A 19,590-nucleotide genomic window follows, 5' to 3' on the forward strand; every position below is an offset into this window, starting at 1 on the left:
AAACACATCCATCCAGTTTCATCATTTAGGATAGAATTACATCATATTTTCAAAATTCTTTTTCAAAATCCAAGTGATTTTGAGATATATTTTTAAATATCTTCTTCATTTCTCAAATTAATCTTCAATTCTTATTCATGAATTCAAATTCATCTTCCTATTCTCAAATTCTATTTTTACTTCAAAACTCAAAATCAAATTTCAGAGTTCAATTCAAATTTGAAATTCCAAATTCATTTTTCAGGATCAAGATTCAATTTCGAATTCGATTCAATATTCAAATTCAACCTTGAAATTTCCTGATTCATCTCCTAATTTCAAAATTCAAGTTTGAAAATCAAGTTTCATTCTCTATCCTTCTTCATAAATTTTGAAAATTGATCTAGGATTTCTCAAATCCAATTTCAAGTTCTATCTGGGTTCCCAAAATCCAAATTCGATCTATATTTCCAAAGCTCAGACCCATCTTCGGATCTCATCTGGACTTCCAAAATCCAGATTCATCTTCAAATCTCATCTTGATTTCCAAAATCCAGGTCCATCTTATAATTCCATATTGGATTCCAGACTTAGGATCCAATTCCATTTAGGATTCTAGATTCCAGATTCAACTCCATCTTGGATTTCAGACTTCGGATCCAATGTCATTTAGAATTCCAGATTTCAGATTCAAATTCATCTTGAAATTCAGATCTAAAAAACCAATTTTGTTTTCAAATTCCACCTAGACCCAAGATCCATTCTGATTTCAAACTTTTCCACTCCATTTCTCAAATACCATCTTGACTTTCAATCCATTTTCGAAGTCTCTATTCATTTTTAAAATCTCCCTTCTTCAAATTCAGGTTCATCTCAATCTTTGATTATTTCAAAAACTCAAGATCTATTCTAAATCTTAAGTTAGAAAATCTAACTTTTCCAAGTCCGTCTTCAAACTTTCAAAAACCATTTTTCTCATCATATTCTTCATAATTTCAAAACCACTTGGATAAAATTTCTAAATTCTTCTCAAAAGAGCATACATCTTTTGCATTTACGCAAGTATGATTCTTTGTGCATCCTTAGACTTAGAATAAATTCTTAGACAAGATTAAGGCAAAGCAAAAAGACATAAATTCGATCATTGGTTCGATTACCTCTGGTAAAGGCGCTAGGAACGGTCGAACCTCATACCGACGAGCGAGCCCTGTCTCCCAATTTTCCTGCAACAATTGCTCAAATAATTGATTCCTATAAAAACAAGGGCATAAATCACATATATAAGTTCAAAATTTAAAAACAACACTAAAAATCTGATAAATGTTTTTCATTGTGTAGGTTTGAGAGGTTTTCTATTGTGTAGGTTTTCATTTCCCTGTATATATAGTGAGGGGTAGTTGTGAGACCTTTAGGTGTGCAATTATAGATGAGATGTGTGTGGTCATCCATTATAGGGCATGATGGATGGCCACAATAAAAAAACATGAAGAAGGACTTGACGGAACACACATGCCTTTTGATGGATGGCCAGCATCGTTCCAATGTAGCTGTGCACCTAAGGGTTGTGCAACTATCACCTTTTCTCTCTCTCTCTCTCTCTCTCTCTCTCTCTCTCTCTATATATATATATATATATATATATATATATATATATATATATATATATATATATATGTGTGTGTGTGTGTGTGTGTGTGTGAAAGTGGTAGTTGAATTTTTAATCCTTGAATATTTAATAAAATCTTAGACCGATATTTCTTTTAAACCTTTAAAAAACCTACATGCATAACATAATCTCTCTCTCTCTCTCTCTCTATATATATATATTAGATGGTCCAACCAAAAGAAGGTTCAAAATCTACGATAAATGATGGTGTTCCTTCTCTAATGATCGAATTTTTGATCGATTGGACTTGTGAGAGTGACATGTTTTAGATTATAAAATTTCAATGTTTAAATGTGTTTTTGAAAGTGCTAAAAACCAATAGCCCACAATATTTGCATTATAAAGTTTTAAATGCATTGTGAGCAGGGGCATAGCTAGGATTCATGTGAGGGGGGGGGGGCAAACAGGGGTGTAGAAAAAAAAATTATTTGTGTGATAGTCGGGGATTCGGGGGCAGCGACCCCGATTTTTTTTTTTGAGATAAAATAAAAAATGGCTACAATTATTAATAAAAATCTATTTCATATGGACAAATCAAACTATTTGCTGCAGTAAGGGCTGGGCTAGGACTGGGCTGGGTTAAACAATGGATAAAAATCTATTTCATATGGAATCAGGGCAGGGCTAGGACTGGGCTTTTAAAATTTTTTTTTTTTTAACTGTTTGGGGAGGCACCCAGTCCTGCCCCCCTAGCTACGCCCCTGATTGTGAGCAGTCAATTTTATCTATATAAAGCGTATTTCTTACTAAATAAATTATAAAAACCAAATATGTGAGGTTTGATTGATGATATGGTCAAGTATTGGATAAGAGGAGTAGTTGGATCGTCAATGGTTGTAGATATTCAAGAGTGCAAAATCATATTTCTTGATCTCAGTCGATTCGATTCTAAGCAAATGAACCTGGCCGGGTTAGATTTGCAAAAACCTATAAAAATCTTAGGTTTACGTATCAGTGACACGAGTGGAAGATGCTGTGACACACTCACATGTTCCTTACACATGTACATTCATTACCTTATCATTTTAAATACTGTTTAATAATTTTTAATAAGATTTTAATAAAAACAAATGTTATATATTAAAATATAAAAACATAATTTTTATTGATTAAAAATTCAAAAAATCCTGTCATCTTATGCTATTTTATAACAAAAAAAAAATTCAACTTGCGTGTTGAACTCGAGTCATGTATCGGGTCGTACAGTTTGTGATGCGAGAGCGCAGAGAAGCTAGGATGTCACACGGCATGTCATTTTGGATGGGTGTCCCTAGTGACACGAGCATACATTCTCGGACACGCCAACATGGACACTAACATGTACGGATATTATTTAAAAAATAGTATTATTATTTAATAAAAACATAATTTACTATTCAAATATAAAAAATAGTTTTTATTAATTAAAAATAAATCCGTATCCTATTCCTTAATAAAATTTCGAATTTGCGTCACGTGTCCTCGTATCCACGTATTTTTTTTTTATATAGGCAAGGAGTCGGTCCAGGTCGGATCGCCCCAACCTCAACCCGTGCTCGTTCTCGCTTTTCAGGCCATCTTTAGATCTGGTCCGCCCATCTCCAGGGGTAGGGTTTCCACCCCAAAAATATTTAAACCCCAGGACTTACAACGCTAAGCTTTCTGACAGAGGAGGAGGAGGAGGTCGACGACGACAAGGAGCAGCAGCGGAAAGGAGGACGAGGAGTTGCAGAGTCCTCCACTTCACTGAGCCAAAATGGTCCGCACCTCTCTCTCTCTCTCTACTTTAACATGTATTTTGTTCGCACTATGTGCTCATTTGCTGCTTTCGTAATCCGAGAGGATCTTCGGTTGCCGATCTTTCAATAGATTACGTCATGGTGCTTACGGCATAAATAAATCAGGACTTTCTATGAATCAGGTTTAGGGTTTTAGGATTTTGCTTTCAATTTTTTTTTTACTTTTTTTCCATGTGCATTATTTGGTTTTGTTGTTAGATCGGGTAATTTTGTATGAAGCATTTGAGCTTCTATATGGTTGAACTGTATTTTGTTCTGAATTTGATGTCATAGCTTTGAGGGAATCTGCAGATCGGCTGCTTGTGTTCCGAAGGGCTTCATAATTTTGAATTACATATTATTGGGTGGGTGGTGAAGCTGATTCTTGCCCTAACACGATCACTATGTCATACTCAACATTGAAATTGGATTGGAATCATGTCTTTCATCTCTAGTCTATCATCTGCTTTTGGCTAAAAAAATGTACGTTTTCTTAAGCTTCCGACATGGAAGCTGTTAGTGAGTGGGTTCGTCGATTCACCATCAAATGCGGTGTGTTTTATGTGATTGAGAAAAACCTTATGTTAAGTTCATTGAGCATAGAGGGGATTAGATCTTTATTATGTTTGCAATAAGCAAATCTATGTCAGGTTGGCTCTTATCAGTGACTAATGGATAGTAAGTTATTGTAATTGACAAATATTCTATCTGTGAAATATCAATATGATAATACGAATAGGTGGATATTTGGCATTGAGGCCGTTTGTACGACTGAACAATGTGCTGAAATGCTTGCTGTCAGCTTTAGCCAGAGTTTATTAATGGTTCACTTTGATTGACTTGATTAACAATCCTAGCTATAATTGAACCCAGTGCTGAGCTTGTTTGGCAATCAGCCGAGCTTGAGGATATATATATATATATATATATATATATATATATATATATATATATATATATATATATATATATATATATATATATATATATATATATATATATATATATATATATATATATATATATATATATATATATATATATATATATATATATATTTGCACGAACAGGCGGACGGATGCAGTGCCTTTTTTAGTGCACAAAAAGGAACTTAATGGCGTTACACCCACCACTAAAGGGCTTTTCAGTGGCACAGTGTGTGTGTGATGGACATTGTGCCCTCAAACATTGGAAAAATGTGAATCTACCCGACTCCATCCATGCCTGACCTGTACCAGATAGGGTTTTTTAATAAATTTTGGTGTTTTTTCAAAATTATAACCTTATAAATGTGTTCTACATGCTTGTTTTCATAGGAATCGGGTCTTGGATCATTTGATTCCGATGTGTGGATAGGTTTTTATAAGGTTCCAAAGTCAATGGTCTATAATTTTTTAAACTTTTGAGGCTCCAAAAACCATTTTTTTTTATCCAAAATGCATGATCCAAGAGTTAATTTCTAGTGAATCGATCATGCAGAGCACATCCGTAAGGTCAGATTTTTGAAAAAAGCCCATCGAGTACGGGTAGGGTATATTACGACTGCTCATATATATATATATATATATATATATATTGCTACTGTCTATTGTATGTAAAATCTAGTTGGAAAATTATAGATGCAAGTTATACTTGCTCAATCTGACTTCATAAATGTGTTCAACATGGTTTGTTTGCTAGGGTTGACACTTTGAACGTTTTTTTTATGTTAAATATGATTTTTGAAACATGAATTTTTGGTACATTGTTGGATGTTGATTTTTGAAGCCTTAAAAAAACTACCGATGCAACTTTTCGAAAAAGTATTTTAAAAACGGTTTTTCAATGAAAATTGTTTGTGTAAACCGTGCACCAAATTCCAATTTTCGGCTCACACTAGTGGTGAAGTCTAGGTCGAACACAAAGAACATATTTAACAACTTTTGTACCCCATGCAATTACAATTTTTATTGCCTTGAATAAAAGTAATTAAATAACTGAAATGTATTACCCTCTGTGGGGGGCTAAAAAATAAACAGGCCTGACCCTCTGACTCTAAAAAAATAAAATAAAGAAAAGTAAAAATTGCAGGGCTTCTTTTTCTCACGATCTAGCATTTTTCTCGTAAAACGTTCATGACCCTTCGCTATTGCACTCTTATCCTTCAAAGTGATCCCACCAAAAGAACACAGAAACAAGCCGAAAGGAAAAATTTCTAAAAACAAATGTTAGTTGTATAAAAACAAGGAACAATAATTAAAACTAAATACTCTATCAAACTAATTACTTTGATCTAACAACTAACTCAAGTGTAATAAATTAATATTCTAACTATAAAATGAATTAAAACTGACTCTGACTAACTAATTAGAATCAAAGAAACAAGTCAGATCTAAACTAGCAATTTAAAATTAACTCAAGCAATGAACTAATGTTGAATTAAATTAACTAATTAATAACTAAAATATGAACTCAAACAACTAATTAAGCGTAAAACTAACATGCTCTAACTGTGAATGACTGCTACCACAGTTAACTCATAACAAAAATGTTAGCCGAGAGAAATTGATCTTCGTGAATCACGTTGGATCGTGATTAATGCTGACAATGTTTGGTTCATGCACCTGTTGATTTTGAGTATATATATTAAAAAAATGTTGAACAGATTACCACGTTAAATCGTGATCAACGATTTATGTTAATCAGGTTGAAACCTGCCCAACAATCACGCTGAATGCGTTCCAATCTTACCGAAGACACTGCATTCAATCAGGCCATTGCAAGTTATCGTAAACCGATTTTTTTGAACAGAAGATGTGCAGTCCTTGAATCCGATTGGATCAAAATAATATAAGATCCAGATTTGAAAACTCACACTAACTCTGATCTATTGCAAACCGCGTGGTCCGATCACGTTGATGATATGCGTGACTTGATTCACGCATGATCTGTTGGTTGATGTTTAAAAAAAATCAAATATTGCAAATAAAAAATCTGTGCGCAACCCAACACTTCACGTCGGACATTGGCTGTCACAAAACTGATATGCGTGAATGCACAGATTGGTTTTTGACCTAAAAAAAACAATGTTGCATTTTCTAACTAGAACATTAATGAAAATAAAAAGACAACTATTATACGATGCATTATATTATTATTATTAATTTCTAATGTACAAAAAAACATGAAATCAACGAATCTAAATGAACCAATAATACTGAAAATATAATACGATGTATGCAATAAATCTAACTATCTATGAATCTAATAAAGAGATGGGGGAGAAGAAACATACCTGGCAGTTTGCTTCCGATGGAGGGATTGAGAAGAGTGGTCATCTGTTGAAATTGAGTGTGTACCACTACCCTCCGACGATGGGGAGAAGAAGAAGCCAACGACGATGATGAAAGAAATAAAGAAGGAAAAGAAGAAAAATAGGGAGAAGAGACTTCCTGGAGAAGAGAGAGAGAAGAGAGAGAGGATGTGAGGGGGTGTGAATTGCAATATGGAAGACGCCCCTCTCAACCTCTAATGAGACTATTTATTTGTTCATGCATAATTTTTATGCATATTATATCTATTTCAATGTCATGATTATATGTGAAACAAGGCTAAATACCCATGTTTAATCGAATTTTGGCATGACACTTCGAATATTTCAAAAAGACAAAAAATTGTGCAATGTGAACCCATTTGAGATTTTTTGGAAATATAACTTTTTAACAGTTTTTTAAATAGTTTTTGAAAAAGGAAGTCTTTTGAATTTCTTAAAAATCTGTGGGGTCTTTTAGAATTTTTTTTAAAACAAGCTTGAACCCTAGTTTTTTTATAAATAGTCTCATTAGAGGTTAAGAGGGACATCTTCCACAATGGAATTCACGCCCCCTCACATCCTCTCTTTTTCTCTTCTCCTTCTTCTCCAGCCAGTCCCTACCCCTATTTTTTTTCTTCTTCTTCTTCTTCTTCTTCTTCTTCTTCTTCTTCTTTTCTTTCCTCGTCGTCGTCAGCTTCTTTTTCTCCCCATCGTCGGAGGGTGGTGGTATGCGCCCGATTTCAACGGAGGACCGCTCTTCTTCTCAATCCCTCTATCAGAAGTGAACTGCCAGGTATGCTTCTTCTCCCCCATCTCTTTATTAGATTCATAGATAGTTAGATTTATTGCATACATCATATTATATTTTCAGTATTATTGGTTCATTTAGATTCGTTGATATTATTGTTTTTGTTTTCTGCACATTAGAAAATAATAATAATAATATTTTGCATCGTATAATAATTGTCTTTTTATTTTCATTAATGTTCTAGTTAGAAAACACAACAATGTTTTTTTTGGAGGTCGGAAACCGATCTGTGCATTCACGCATATCAGTTTTGTGACACAGCCAATGTCTGACATAAAGTGCTCGGTCGCACATAGATTTTTGATTTGCAATATTTGATTTTTTTTAAACGTCGTCCAGCAGATCACGCGTGAATCAGGTCACGCATATCATCAACGTGATTTGACCACGCGGTTTGCAATAGATCAAAGTTAGCATGAGTTTTCGAATCCCGATCTTCTATCATTTTGATTCAATCGGATTCAAAGACTGCACATCTTTTGTTCAAAAAAATTAGTTTACGATAACTTGCAATGGCCTGATTGAATGCAGCGTCTTCGGTAAGATTGCAACGTATTCAACGTGATTGTTGGATAGGTTTCAACCTGATTAACGTAAATCGTTGATAACGATTTAACGTGGTAATCTGTTCAGCATTTTTTTTAATATATATATACTCAAAATCAGCAAGTGCATGAACCAAACACTGTCAGCATTAATCACGATCGAGCGTGATTCACGCAGATCCGTTTCTCTCGGCCAACATTTTTGTTATGAGTTAGCTGCGGTAGCAGTCGTTCATAGTTAGAGCATGCTAGTTTTATGATTAATTAGTTGTTTGAGTTCATATTTTAGTTATTAATTAGTTAATTTAATTCAACATTAGTTCATTGCTTGAGTTAATTTTAAATTGCTAGTTTAGATCTGACTTGTTTCTTTGATTCTAATTAGTTAGGTAGAGTCAGTTTCAATTCATTTTGTAGTTAGAATATTAATTTGTTACACTTGAGTTAGTTGTTAGATCAAAGTAGTTAGTTTGTTAGAAACTTAGAGTATTTAGTTTTAATTATTGTTCCTTGTTTTTATAGAACTAACATTTGTTTTTAGAAATTGTTCCTTTCGGTTTGTTTTTTTGTTCTTTTGTGTTTTGCAGGTGGGATCACTTTGAAGGATTAGAGTGCAATAGCGAAGAGTCGTGCACGTTTTACGAGAAGAAGGCTAGATCGCGAGAAAAAGAAACCCTGTAATTTTTACTTATTTTATTTTATTTTTTTAGGTATAGAGGGAAAAGAAGCTCTGCAATTTTTACTTTTCTTTATTTTATTTTTTTAGGTCTAGCGGGTCATTTATTTTAAGTTGGTTTGGAATAAGGCTTGTTTATTTTTTAGCCCCCCAACAGAGGGTAGTATATTTTAATTATTTTTATTCAAGGCAATAAATATTGTAATTGCGTGGGTTTAAACACATTCCCTGTGTTCGAGTCGAAGCTGAAAATTGAAATTTGGTGCACGATTTACACAAGCAATTTTCATTGAAAAAACCTTTTTAAAATACTTTCTCGAAAAGTTACATCAACTACCTTAAGGGTGCATTTGAACGCCTCATATCTGAGCTGGCATCATGTTGGTTAATGAGTGGAGGCTCATGCCAAAGATCCGAGGCTCCCAAACATGGGATCTCAAATCCTCGATTTGAGATCCCTGAAATAAAGGGAGACAGAGAGAGATCCAGGTTTGAGGATCTCTAATTCGGTCAAACACACCCTAAATGTCATAAGAACATGATCCAAAATCCGTTTTCTACTAAAGAAACTATATAGATCAGTGTCACCTATATCATCGATATTTTGAAAATATCACGATAATATCAGTGATATGAAGTCAACCTATATTATTTGCAATTTATTATGATATTTTCAAAATATCGCCAATACTTAAAATATCATGATATCTTTGAGAAAAACTCTTTTTTAATATTTTAAGCATGCTTTTTTTATTTTTTGTTTCTTTTATATTTTAAAACCTTCTAAAACTTATTTCTTTATATTTCGAAAGAAAAATCATGCAAGACTATTATTTTCTTATCTTTTTTCATTTTTTATATTTGTAAACTCCCGAGATTTTCCAACTTATGAAAATCTCTTCGAGAAATACCCTTGCCAAGAAAAATCCTTGAACGATATTGTTGACTATGATATAGATCACATATACAAAAAAAGGTGTTTTCTACTAGATTGTGTGTACGAACGATTATAATCACTTTATATTGTAAATAGTGTATCGAAATAACGGAAAATGCAAAAACAATGCCACCAAGGGCTTACTAGATCACAATCACAAAAGTACAAACCAATGCCACTAAGGGTTTACAAGATCACAATCACAATGTGCATAAGCACAAGTCCACTATGGGACAATACAATAACCAACAAAGGACAACAACAACAACAACACTAAGTGCATATAAAACATTAAAGAACTAAATAGAAAAAACACAAAACTTAAAAATATTTATCTTTATTGAGCATAAATGCATAACAGAAGCATTATGGAGACAAGATGTCCCTTATATACACAAAGAAAGAGCCAAAAGGGAGCAACCATAGAGTCGTTGGGAGCTCTCAACGGTTATAAATATAGTGGCTGGGATGCTTCCAATGACTCTTGAGAACAAAAGACCTTAATATCTTTGGTCTTTGGGATAAAGACAATACAAAAATAAAAATAAAGAAAAAAGAAAAATTTGTCCCTAGAGGACAGAACCTATTACAAGGAAAAGATGAAAATACCCCTAGACAGTGATAAACAAAAATATATATATATATATAATGTATATATATATATTACAATATTAAATATATATATATATATATATATATATATATAATATGTATACATTATATACATACATCTTAACACACAGTACACTCGCACACAAATTAAATATTATGTTCAATGTTGTGAAAAGCGTTGAGACCTAGCATAGCACTCCGAAAACTGAAGCGAGGCATAAGCCTTGAGGAGTAAAGCGTAACCTCAATTTTTTTTAACTTTAAAAAACATTTAAAAATATCTACAAATACAGATATACTCATAAGTAGCAAATGAACTTACAAATATCCTCTATATCTTACTTAGCAGGAAACATGTATTAGTTTAGGCATTTTTCATGAATATTATGTATTTATTGCTGCTGTCACTTGCCATACATGGGAGATCATGCTACCAGGAGATAAACATATAACCAAATATATGAGATCAAAAGGATGGATCAACAAAAAAAACATAGTTGCATTGCACTTAAAAACAAACAACAAAAGAACAAGAATGTCTACAATCAAAGCATAACAAAGCAATGTCAACCACAGCCAAGTATTTAGATTGCATCTAAGGCCTATCTACTCTTCTAGATAGACAGCAGCAGCAGCATTGAAAAAAAATCATCAATACTAAGAGGACATGCCCAAAGATGACGAAAAAAAAATGCTTCACAAGAATAGCATGATTCCCTAGAAACTGGACTGATATAATTACAAGAAGCATGTGTTTGTGACAACTCAGGTAGGGAAATTGTATTTATCCTTGCAATTCCGTCCCAACTAACATAAAAATACTTATGAGATAAGACTCTTTAGCACCTGTTGGAAAAGCGAGAGTTGAGTTCTTCTTCTTCTTTTGTTATTTCTTCTTCCGCTTCTTCTTAGAGACGAGACGCGAGAGAGAGAGGGAGAGTCTAGAGGCGAGAGAGAAGGGGGGGAGTTGAGATGCAGAGAGTGAGGGAGAGACGAGAGGCAAGAAAGAGGGAGAGTCGAGATGCAGAGAGAGAGAGAGGGAAAGTCGAGAGGCGAGAGGCAAGAAAGAGGGAGGGGCAAGAAGCCCGACCCTATGAGCCCCAAAATCGTGGTCAAATGGGGACTTTGACCCCCATTTGACTAAGGCATGCCTCGCTCTAAGGCGTGTGCCTTGGGGCTTTTGCGTTATTTACTTGCGCCCTATGTCACAGGGATTCGGCCAACCAAGTGTTGCACCCGCGTCGATGCGACACGGGTGTGCGTGCGTGTGCGGCACCCAGTGCGATCAATCCGACCCTAAATGTCCAAGTTTTGGACTTTAAAAACAAAGAGCCCGATGAAATGGGTTGAGAGGAGGATTAGGGCAAAAAAAATTTGCCCTCTCCTCCCGACCCCGACGTTGCGACCCGTCTTCTGGCCCCGACGCCGGCGCGACTACGAGCTACGGCCGTCCGGCGATGTCTCCTCTTCATCTCCAATCCAAGTACGCATTCTCTCCTTCAATCTCTCTCTCTCCTCGTCTCTCTATCTCTTTCAATCTCTTTCCAATGCCTCTTTTTTCTCTATTAAAACTTAAAAATTATATATATATATATAATTTTATATATATACCCTCCTGTACCCAAGTTTTTTTAAAGTGTTGCATCACCGCACCCGCACCCATGTGACATAGCCTGCACCTCAAGGTACAAAGGACCTCACCCTAGGGGAAGAGAATAGAGGGAATGAGCAAGGAGGAGAAGAGCATCGAGAGGAAGAGGGGAGGGGAGTCATGCCCTTAAACCACCTCCCCTCTTTTGTGTGTTTTTTTAATACTAGAAAAAGGATAAAAATGAACTCGGTCAACGCTGATCTTGTCTTAGTTGTCAAAAGCGCTAGTCGGCGCCTAGGCAGATGACCCCAAAAAAGGCTAGTCGAGACCTAGGCGGGACCAACTATTAATAAAAGCATAAACATTACAATAAATATCAAGGTTGTATGTATCATATCCTAACCCGTATCGTTCCGGACCAAAATAAGATGTGTATCATAATGTATCAAAAATCATAATTTTTGAAAAATTAAAAATTCTAAAAAAATAGCAAAAAATCTAAAAAATCATAACGCACAACAAATGATGAAATGCACAAAATGCAACCATAAAATCCCATGTGAAACATTTATGTCTCTATGAGATACGTAACAATACATCATCAATCATCAAAACTCACAAGAACAATAGTAATATCTTCAATTAAGAAATAAGAACATGCCACAAGATTCATCAAAAAGCAAAAAAACTAAGTTTATGAATACTTAACCGTTACAAATTATAATACATGACCAAGTTTTTAAGTATACCATCAATCATCATCATCATCATCATTGTCATTATCTTCTTCTTCTTCTCCTTCTTCAACATTCAAATCATCTCCAATATTCGTAGGGTCTTTGTCATCTACGTCCTAAGCTCCCTCCACGTTTGTTCATTGAATGTCCTCTTCATTTATGAGGTTTGCTTCTTCTTGAAACCATTCATCCAATATATCAAAGTTTTCTTAATTGATGTGATCAAATTGTTTTTTGTGCCTTCTTGATGACAACTTTTGTAAAAGATAACATGAAAATTTAAAATTAGTTGTGTTTTGTATGCATAAAAAATATTGAAATTAAATAACACATGAATATGACAAATAAAATTTATAATTTTAAAATTACCTTTGCCTCAGTCGTAAGTTGTAGCGAATGTACATGAGGTCATTGACTCTTTTGTTCTCTAATCTATTTTTCGCTTTGTATAAATTTGCTCAAAGATGCTCCAATTTCTTTTGCATCCACTTGTACTGCATGACCTAAGCTGCAAATAGCAAAAGCTCTTAGGTTTGGAACATCACTTCCAAACCTACTCCACCACATGTATGAAAATAACAAGACAATGAGAAATTAATAAGACAATAACTAATACAAATCATACAATTATACACAACATCATAACTAAATAACAATATGAAATTGAAATTGAAATTGAAGCTGAAGCTGAAGCTGAAGCTGAAGCTGAAGCTGAAGCTGAAGCTGAAGCTGAAGCTGAAGCTGAAGCTGAAGCTGAAGCTGAAGCTGAAACTGAAATAGACAAATAAATTACCTGGGTGCATTGTGGTACGGTTTCACATTGTTGCAAGTCTTTCTATATCATACAATGCATTGTCGTAAATATTCATTTCCTTATGAATCTGATCTTGAATGCTATAACCAGCATTCAACCTTTCAATGCAATCCAAGAGACTTTTGTTGACTTCTCTGCCCATCTTAAATGTAGGATAATATCTAAATGCAAGATTTAAATAATACGCTGCAACATGAAGAGGTTGATGAAGCTGCCTAGTCTACTTATGGTCAATGATGTTGCATAGGGGTGGCAAAATCTGACACGACCTGCCAACCCGACCCGCCAACCCACTTCTTAGTCGGGTTTGGCTTAAACGGGTTCGTGTCGTAAATGGGTCGACCCGCCTAACCCATTTATTAAACGGGTTACCCGTTTAATAAACGGGTTAGGCGGGTGGTCAACCCGTTTACTCGACTCCGACCCGTCCGCCAACCTGTTTACTCGAATTCGACCCGCTAATCCTCCTGCCAACCTGTTTACCCGCCTGCTAACCCGCCAACCCGCCAACCCGACCCAATTGCCACCCCTAATGTTGCATATAGGCAAATACAATTTTTTTTCTATTTAAATTATCTCTAATAACCTCTTTTACTTTATCTATGGCCTCATAGAGATAAGTCTTAGCTAGTTTGTCTTCGCTGTCAACCAATCGAGGCACCTTCACCAAAGGTATACTTATTCTCAATAACCTAACACGTGAATCTCAAAATTCACTTCTAAATAGAATATCTACAATTTCTCTTGGATTTTTTTTGAATGGGGATATGCATACCATTCATCTAAATAGAAAATCGTTTACGGTGGTTTGGACATATTCGACGAAGGCCTAATGATGCTCCAGTTAGAAGGATGGAGAAATGAGAAAATATATTAGTTAAAAGAGGTCGGGGTAGGCCTAGGAAGACATGGATGGAGGTGATAAGAAAGGATATGAATGCTTTGAACCTCACCGAGGACATGGCATTGGATAGAAATGAATGGAGGAGAAGGATTCATGTGGAAGACCGATAATGATTTTCTTTGTTGGTTCATATCGCCGACCCCAATTGTTTTGGGATGAAGGCGTAGTTGTTGTTGTTGGGGATATGCATACCACTCATCTGAAGAAAACATCTTTTTAAGTGCACTTCTATTTTTTACAAGACTCTGCACTGCAAAAATTAGTAGCAAATCTAGTTAATACGCTATGAATCAACTCAATACCATTAGTATACTTTCTCATTAAACTCAAAATCCATGCATGATTATAAATATATTTTATAATTTTTGGCAGCATTCAACTGTTTGTATGTCGTATCTCATCCATGCTGCAAATGTCCTCAAGCAAGAGGTCTATGCAATGGTTAGTACATGGGGTCCAAAATAATAACCCATAATTTGTATTGGAAGGATAAGCCACCAGATTGGCTTCCGTTGTGGACAGATCTCATGGAACTGATTTATCTTCTTTAATATAATTCGGGGTAACCCCTCAATGTCTATTCTAAAAAACATGAAAAGTATACAATATACATCATCTAAAGCTTATTTTTTACATTTGTGAGTTCAGTTGCGTATAATGCATATGCCTTTCCCTTTAGGACAGTTTATGAGATAAGACTATTTAGGACCTACACACACCTCTCTCTCTCGATATATATATATATATATATATATATATATATATATATATATATATATATATATATATATATATATATATATATCGAGAGAGAGAGAGAGAGAGAGGTGTATTGTCAAACACCCAAACTGTCCAATGCTAAATCGGACAAACAAGATGATCGCATGCGCGATCAGCAGCACACTGTTTTTGTGTTTTTCGACCTTTAGCGGCAGTCTAAAAGTCGAAAAACACAAAAAAAGTATGTGTGGACGTACTGGGCGCATCCGACCTCGTTTGATGCCCAACGCATCCAACAATACATCTTCTTGTGTGTATATATATATATATATATATATGTGTGTGTGTGTGTGTGTGTGTGTGTGTGTGTCCTGTTTTAATTTTTACAAATAGTGAACTATCATCCCTTGTGCGTTTGATTCTGCCTTTGTGTCCATGTCCATTTGACATAGGTGGCAAGTTGCTTTGCTTGACAATTCCACATACACGATTTTGTTGTTGTACAAGTGAAATTACTTCAAACTTATTTTATTATATTTGTCCAGCTGTATAAATGGTGTAATTGTCTCTTTTTTCGGTGGGTTCCCCATTTTCTTAACAAATTTAACTATCGAAACTGTGTTTTACACTTTAGGCACGAGGGTTGAAGAAGCATTTGAAGAGGCTCAATGCTCCCAAACATTGGATGCTTGACAAATTGGGTGGAGCGTTTGTAAGTACACTGCAGTTGCCACTTTGAAAACTATTTAACTAATATTTTTTTATCTATACATTCACTTCTAATTAACTCACGTTTGTATTTTGTAGGCACCCAAACCATCTTCTGGGCCACACAAGAGTCGTGAATGCTTACCTTTGATACTCATTATACGAAACAAACTAAAATATGCCTTAACATATCGTGATGTTGTCTCAATCCTGATGCAGCGGCTTGTGACTGTAGATGGAAAAGTACGAACTGATCAAAAGTATCCTTGTGGATTTATGGGTACGTTTTATTACTTTTGCTTTTTCCTAAAAAATTATATGGGGAGTTGTACTTTTTATCTTTCATCAACCGAGCAGTTTAAAACCTTGCTTTTTCTGGCATTGCTTGCAGATGTTGTGTCCATTCCAAAAGTAAATGAGAATTATCGGCTTCTCTACGATACGAAGGGTCGCTTCCGCTTGCAATCTATAAAAGATGAAGAGGCAAAGGTATCTATATCTTTATGCTACGGAAGATTGCATCTGCTTCTGGCCACTGTTGTGATATATTTCTGATGATATTTTATCGTTTCATATGACACATTAGAACATGCCGAACCAGTTGCATTTTGTTGGATTTTATCTAGTGAACTAGGGCTAGAATACCTTATGTTTTCGTGGCAATACTGGAAATTTTATAGTCTGGCAGCTGTTCTTTCCCCATATATGTATGTAGTTAATTTGCCATATGTGTGTCATGTAATATCAGATTCATTCTGCCTATTTAGCCATCTGAAGCAATTCTTCTGCCCTTGCAGTTCAAGCTTTGCAAAGTCAGATCAGTTCAGTTTGGACAAAAGGGTATTCCATACCTGAACACCTATGATGGCCGAACTATTCGGTATCCAGATCCTCTTATCAAAGCTAATGACACCATTAAACTGGATATTGAAACAAACAAAATAGTTGACTTTATCAAGTTTGATGTTGGAAATGTTGTGATGGTGACCGGTGGTAGAAATCGTGGTCGGATCGGGGTGATTAAGAACCGTGAAAAGCATAAGGGAAGCTTCGAAATTATCCATGTTCAAGATGCTGCAGGACATGAATTTGCAACACGGCTTGGTAATGTGTTCACCATAGGGAAGGGAACTAAACCCTGGGTGTCCTTGCCCAAAGGTAAGGGTATCAAGCTCTCAATCATTGAGGAAGCCAGAAAAAGGAATGCGTCCGCAGTGGCTGCAGCGTAAGTATTTTGAATCAGGCGATTGAAGTATGCTGAATTAAATCAAGAAGGCCGTTTTGTGACATTTCTTTAGTTTCTATTTCTCTTTAAGAAAGTGGTTGAGGATTTTCCCTTAGTGTGGGATTAACTATGTTGAAGTTGTTAATTTTGGATGATTTTTTGTAGTGAGTGTTGCATGAATATTTTGGTTCTATTTCATTCCTTGCAAACTTCTGTTGAATTGTTGAAATTTTGTTTGGTTCTAGGCTTACATGTATAAGGATTGTGAAGTCCGTTATGTTATCATTTCTTTCTGTCGAGCCACTAAAATTACAGTAACAAAAAAAGATGGTTTTTCGATGTTAAAAAAAACTTAAAAAAATCATTTATTTCTTCAAATTTCAAAGTTTATTGGAAAAAAATGTTTAAACAGGTCTACTGATTATGATCATGAGGTCTACCTTTTCTTTTTTTGGGCTATGTAATTCCTCAAAATTTCAATTATTCCATGCCGTTATTTGTCATTAAGGGTTATTTAAAAACGTAACCATTTTTCTTTGTAATTCAAAATCTACTCAGAGAAATTGCTTATTTAAATTCATAAGTTTTATCTTCAGATATTTAAATGCATTTGTAATTATCTTTCTCCTAAGTATTGTTGGTAATCAGTAAGTTCTAAACATTACCAATTTTACCTTCATTAAATTGTTTTTCCTTACCCATTTTATTAATCTCTCTCTCTCCAATCACTCTAGCGGTGCGGCAGAAAAAGCGTCAGCCGCAGACATCAGATAGAGAGGCCTGAAAAAAGTTGAGGGCCTGATGGAGCTCAAAAGTTGGTCTGAAGATAGCCGATGATTGTCTTTCGTGCAGCATAATATCAAAAACAGACCGCCAGTGTTCAAATGCCAGCTCCACTGCACAATATAATAACGTTCTGATTATTAGCTCTGCTGGGTTGGTTGAGCCCTCAGTCATACCAGTTTCCAGTCTACCTATCCTCTAAACATCACTGGAAAAGTTTCAATTGTCTGGAGTTTGCTGAAATCCCTTGTGAGTATATGCTAGCACCAGTGATTTCAATAACCAACGGCAGTGAACAGGGTTCTGTGCTGCTGTGTGACTGAAAATAGTTGTATGTGTCTGATTATAGCCCCACCCAGTGCTGGGAGCATGTTCAGGTATCGGTCTGTGTTCACATTCGGGCCTGGGAATATCCAGCAGTTCTTATCTGATGCAGGCTCAAGGCTAACTCTAATTGTTCCTGGTCCAAAACTAGATCCACTGCAAATCAGGTCGGGCTTGAGGAACTTCAGGATGAAGTCATGGTTCATTTAGATGGTGCAAGGAAAAATGTAGAATCCAGTTTTGACCAATAGGTTATGCAACCAAACAAGGCAGCGCCATCGGCTGACTTAAAGCAACTGACTAAGTCCTGGCATCATCTTCACCCATACCTCAGGCTGGATTTTCAGTAAGACTAAATTATAATTGGATGATGTTAAAACAAAAAAGACAAAAGATATATTAGGCCATTTTAATTATGTGATAAAGGAGAATATCCCCTAGTCATTTCCCCAATAGAAATCTAATCCGTATGCCTGTTCATAGGGAAGTTTGTCCTTTTGTCCATGGCCTTGTGTGCATGCAAATGGTTTTCAATCCAAGATTTCTTGACGCGGTCAGCAAATCCGCTGTTTTCACTTGTTAGAGAATGTTTTATTAGTCAAATATTAAATTTTTGTCCTCATTCTCAAAGAATGTGACAATCTGGCAGATTAGTTATTTACCACATTTTATCCTTCCTATATTGTTGAAATTGTTGTCCTTCTCCCAAGGGCAGGTTCTTACATGTTATGTTATGCAGCCGTGTATCGTTGGAATGGCCACTTCCCATTCGACTTACATAGTGTTGTAGACAACATTAGATTTAGTAAAACAGGTCAAAAACTTGAACATTGGTAATCATGCTGAGTTGTCTCAGTAAGTCCATAAGCCGATTGACTAATGAAAGAACACAGAGTCAAGGCAACACTAACTCAGTTGTGATCAGATCTAAAGCCAGCTCGGCTCAATTGTCTCTCAGCCAGACTCATCCTTGGTCATTGTTTGGTCAGAAGAACAGCGCAGCCAAAGATTCCGAATTGATTCATGGTGCACCCAGGTTATCCACCAAAAATCCGATCCGAGACAAGGGTGCTTATGATAGACTAGGAATTTCAGCTGAAGTTTCAGTCTTTCAGCCCTTAAAACTTTGGTGTAAGCATGCCATTAACAAGAAGGTTTGCTGAATGAAACTTGGTCTTGGTTGAGCCCAAGAGTTGTTAGATTTGGTCCTAAACTCGTTGGACTAACCCATGCTAATGATCCATTGATCCACAACATAAGCAGTATGTGTACTACACATTGACATTAATTCTCTTTAGTAGAACCTTTTAATTAATTGAATCCATTAATTGTTGTTTTCTATTGAAAGGAATCAAGATTGACGAGGTGTCGGTCAACCTGATCTGTGTAGACTTGGAATAAAAAGTATCACTGGTTGATTCCTTGGACCCAATTGAGGACGATTTATACACTACTCCCTGTGCCCTGATGCATACAACAGCACTACAACCAACCATCCATCCCCGTGAAGGA

The 19,590-nt window shown here is 35.5% G+C and overlaps 1 protein-coding gene across 1 annotated transcript; it reads left to right on the forward strand.

The window, feature by feature from the left end:
* Positions 1 to 3,281: 3,281 nt before the first annotated feature.
* Positions 3,282 to 17,200, forward strand: LOC149813298 (small ribosomal subunit protein eS4-like). The gene is made up of 5 exons (XM_089992104.1): positions 3,282 to 3,383; positions 15,673 to 15,750; positions 15,846 to 16,026; positions 16,138 to 16,235; positions 16,544 to 17,200. Exons 1-5 carry the CDS (start codon positions 3,381 to 3,383, stop codon positions 16,973 to 16,975), a joined length of 792 nt encoding a protein of 263 aa, XP_089848230.1. The 5' UTR covers positions 3,282 to 3,380; the 3' UTR covers positions 16,976 to 17,200.
* Positions 17,201 to 19,590: the final 2,390 nt, after the last annotated feature.

This window comes from Nuphar pumila, chromosome 16 (assembly GCF_984573655.1).
Source record: "Nuphar pumila chromosome 16, dmNupPumi1.hap1.1, whole genome shotgun sequence".
Classification (NCBI taxonomy): Eukaryota; Viridiplantae; Streptophyta; class Magnoliopsida; order Nymphaeales; family Nymphaeaceae; genus Nuphar; species Nuphar pumila.